The 3427-nt window shown below is 33.2% G+C and overlaps 1 protein-coding gene across 1 annotated transcript in view; it reads right to left on the bottom strand.

Moving 5' to 3' along the window:
- Nucleotides 1–1612: 1612 nt before the first annotated feature.
- The window catches only part of LOC107653681 (probable serine/threonine-protein kinase kinX), an 11102-nt gene continuing 9287 nt past the window's right edge, over nt 1613–3427 (bottom strand). The window contains exons 3-5 of the mRNA XM_016440475.1: nt 2239–2364; nt 2030–2136; nt 1613–1875 (exon numbers count right to left, since the gene is read on the bottom strand). Of these exons, the coding sequence (XP_016295961.1) occupies nt 1613–1875; nt 2030–2136; nt 2239–2364 (496 nt within the window). The remainder of the gene's footprint in view (nt 1876–2029; nt 2137–2238; nt 2365–3427) is intronic.

Below are 3427 nucleotides of genomic sequence, written 5' to 3'. Positions count from 1 at the left end.
TATATTGTGAATAGGAAATGTAAATATACTGGCCTGACCAGAAGAATCATAAGTAAAAATTCAAAAATGCAAAAAATAGAGATCCAGAAATATAGAGATCCATAGCTTAAAAGTGATTATGAGATTTGGTCAAGGCCTTGGTGAACATTATGAATATACCATATCTACAGTAGTCTATCTATATCATTCATGGAGATGGATAGATACTTACAAAGTTGTTAAGAGTAACAGAGTTTTTTTTTTTTCCTGGTCCTGCCATTGATTGAAAGAAAATGGGTGTCAATCTACTGATTCAGGATCAATATACCACAGTATTAATGCATCTCCACCAGTGAGCGCACACACATATATACAACACACACACAAGCATGTGATAGTGCTCTGAGCTAACAGAGCTTGTCTCATCATCCTGAACTATTTGATCTTTTTGGCGACGTCCAGATAAGCAAACTCGATCTCGCGCTCAGCAGGGCAGGTGTTCATGAACTCCTCTCTCTGGTAGGCGTTATTCAAATACCGCCAAATCCATATATATATATATATATATATATATATATATATATATGTGTGTGTGTGTGTGTGTGTGTGAGAAAATGTAAAAATGTATATTCATTATTTAAAATTACTATTTATTATTATTCATTAATTATTAATTTTTTTATATTAATTACATAAGTATTAAATATATTATTTATAAAAAAAATAATATATAGAGAAATAATCTGAGAAATATATATATATATATATATATATATATATATATATATGTGTGTGTGTGTGTGTGTGTGTGAGAAAATGTAAAAATGTATATTCATTATTTAAAATTACTATTTATTATTATTCATTAATTATTAATTTTTTTATATTAATTACATAAGTATTAAATATAAAAAAAATAAAAAAAATAATATATAGAGAAATAATCTGAGAGTGTTTTTTTAGTATCATTGAGATATTATTTTTTTTTTATTTTATTTTGAATCAGTTTTTATTTTTATATTTTCCATTTTCATTTCGGCTAAAGTTAGCTAATAATTTAGCTGTATTTCTTATTAATTTTAATTTCAGTTTTAGTTATTTTAGTATGTTATATTAAATAAAATAATAAATGCTGTCTTGTAAACTAGCTGAAATAAAAAGTATTATATTTTAATTTCAGTTAACCTTTATTTTATTTCATGCATTTCAAATGGTATTTTTAATGGTATTAATTTTAGTTTAAATTTTAGTTTTAGTTAATTATAACAGTTTGAGACCACATATTTTATATATAATAGTTTGATATTTTAATCATTCAAACATGGAAAAATACATAATTCAAACAGGGAAAAATCAAAATACATAACAATTAAAACAATGTTATTATGTAAATTCAGTAAACAATGAATACAAGTATTTTAGATTCTACACTATTAGTTATGCTAGATAACATGACAATCAAATTTAGTTCTGTCAGTAATAAAGCAAAAGGGTTACACTCCAAATACAAAGGCATTCTCAAATGTATGTATTTATGTAAAATGTTCAACTTTTCATTCAGATTAAAATTGGAATTTGATTCATTAGAATAGATTAAATTACATTTAAAAATCTTTTAAAAGGTCTTGGGCTTTCAGGAAGGGGAAGATTTATAGACAAAAAGCATGGAAAAGACAAAGAATGAGAGATGGAAAGTGAAGGAAAGGAAAGACACCTTTATGATGTGCAGTTTGGGCAGCAGATTGCAGTCAGCCAGCGTGAGATCTGGTCCATCCAAAAAACTGCGTGTAGATGCACCAGGATCTTCTACACTGTTTGCATCTATTTCCTCAGGCAGCGGCATCTGCAAATACTCATCCAACCTCTTTAGAGACTTCAGAAGAGCCTTCTCCAGACCTATATGCAAAGGTCAAAGCTCAAAGTTAGAGGTCACTATGGTGATGATGAGGTAGTAAGTCAACTATTTGCAGACCTATAAGCAACACCAAATTAAAACAGAATTACAGAAGAAAATAATTTAATTTCACAACCAGCAGGGTCTAAAACTCACCCTCATTAGCTTCTTTAAGAGGGTTCTTGATGTAGGCAGAAAACTTGGCAAATACATCTATTCCTGCTGTGTTAGATTCTGGATGCTTTGCCGCCAACTTTGGGTATCTTAAAAAATGTCCCAGGGTTGAATATAAAATGTAAATAAAGCTATTTTAAGAAATGTAACAAGTATCTGAAGTGATACAATGACAAGTGAAGTGAAAGTACCGTGGGGGGACGAGTCGTTCCTCAAGAAACTCCTCGATCTTGTTGACGTCCACCAGCACCTCTCCGTTGAAGGTCATGAATGGCGGGTTGGTTCCTGGAGCAAGATCCTGCAAATCCGCTGGCTTCCTGTGGGACACAGGTCAACAAACCTGCCTTCATCAATGTTGTTATCGTTAACTAAAGCAGAGATGCCCAAACCATGGCCCGCGGGCCAGAGTTGGCTCATAATGACATTTGATTTAGCCTGCAATGCCATATCACAAGAAGAGGGAAAAAACATTTGTTAACCATTGTATTTTTTAAAATGTAATACATTTTAATATAATATAGCTGGATATAGTGCAACATTTACTTTTGGCCCATGCCCCTAAATCAAGTTTTTTAGCCCTTCACATTAAAAAGTTTGTGCACCTCTGAACTAAAGCTATTCAAAATAATTTTTTGTTAATTAAAAGCTAAAAAAAAAAAAGGTAAAATAAAATACAAATAGTAGGTGAAAAAAAAAAAACGTAAAAAATAGTTTAGTTGGCAAATAAATGAGATTTAATGTGAAATACTTAAAGTTCCCTGAAATGCTTAGAAACACGCAGCGTTACTCTATGTGTTGACGTCATTTTAACTGAAACAGGAAGACAGGGCGGGACATATCAAGCAGCCCCGCCCTTTTTAAAATAGCCAATAGCGTTCGTTTATATCACAGCTTGGGCTAGAGCCGTTCAGAGCCGTTCAGCTCCGTAAAGCCGCATTTGACAGGGTATGCCAGCCACAATCTCATCCATATTGCTATAAAATATAGCATCCTGTGTAGAATTCAAATAGCTCCGATACATTTTGTGGTCTGCGCCAACTCGCGAATGTGATCCGCTCCGTGCTATCGTGTCTCTGGACCGGAGCAGAGTGTGTGCGGTGCGGTGGTTAGCGTGACACAGCGCGAAACCAGACTTCTTATTTTCCTCAATGGAAAGCATATTTACACTGTTTGAATCGTTCCCTGTCCCCTATATAGTGCACTACGTGCCATTCACTGTACAGAAAATACTAATTCTGTGGACAAGTGACCGATTTCAGCCGCGGCTTCAGCGTCTATTTTATAGTGTAGGGGGCGGGCGCTTCGGATTCTAGAGAGCATTTGATTGGACAGAAAGTTGAAGTACGATGTGACGTCAAAAAAATCGTTGAGCCGTTTTGG

The sequence above is a fragment of the Sinocyclocheilus anshuiensis genome, unplaced genomic scaffold, assembly GCF_001515605.1.
Source record: "Sinocyclocheilus anshuiensis isolate Anshui unplaced genomic scaffold, SAMN03320099.WGS_v1.1 scaffold175, whole genome shotgun sequence".
NCBI classification, from domain to species: domain Eukaryota; kingdom Metazoa; phylum Chordata; class Actinopteri; order Cypriniformes; family Cyprinidae; genus Sinocyclocheilus; species Sinocyclocheilus anshuiensis.
Note: the sequence above shows the minus strand (reverse complement) of the source record. Positions and strands in the feature narration are given on the sequence as shown.